At 57.2% G+C, this 514-nt stretch overlaps 1 protein-coding gene across 1 annotated transcript in view; it reads left to right on the forward strand.

Annotated features, from left to right (window-relative positions):
- Nucleotides 1–91, forward strand: part of SDRG_16015 (hypothetical protein) — a gene marked incomplete at both ends in the record, with an annotated part of 663 nt that extends 572 nt beyond the window's left edge. The window contains one exon of the mRNA XM_008622204.1: nucleotides 11–91. Coding sequence (XP_008620426.1) covers nucleotides 11–91 — 81 coding nt within the window. The remainder of the gene's footprint in view (nucleotides 1–10) is intronic.
- Nucleotides 92–514: the final 423 nt, after the last annotated feature.

A 514-nucleotide genomic window follows, 5' to 3' on the forward strand; every position in this document is an offset into this window, starting at 1 on the left:
CTGCGACGAGCTCTGGGTCGTCGGCGACACCAAGGTCTCCAAGTTTGGCGGTTCGATGGCCGACTACAAGAAGGCCATTTTGAAAAATTAGAGCTCAAACGAGTTGATGCTTGCATAGCGCCTAATACACGAGCTGTTTTCATCGTGCTGTGGTGTCCGAAAGTGTCATCGAGCGTCCAGTCCCAGCCTTCGCCATCGCACCTTGACGGGTGGTCAAGACAGGCCAAGGTGCTATGCGGAATCTCCGAAGACTTGGTCAGTTTCTGATTTGCCCCGGTTCTCTCCGCGTTCCTTTGAGTCTGCACGCCATGTCAAGCAGCAGCAGCAGCAGCAGTGAACATGCTACGAGCGACCCCGTCGATCGCATCAACCGCGCGATCGAGCGTCTGGACTGGACGAGTCTTCGTACCGTCCTTGAGGTGCCTGGGAACCCGGGGTATCGCCTTTGCGCCGCGACCGAGGCCGAATTCGAGACGTACGTGGCGTCTGAAGACCAGGAGCTCAATTCGCGCTA

The sequence above is a fragment of the Saprolegnia diclina genome (assembly GCF_000281045.1).
Source record: "Saprolegnia diclina VS20 unplaced genomic scaffold supercont1.109, whole genome shotgun sequence".
NCBI lineage: Eukaryota > Oomycota > Saprolegniomycetes > Saprolegniales > Saprolegniaceae > Saprolegnia > Saprolegnia diclina.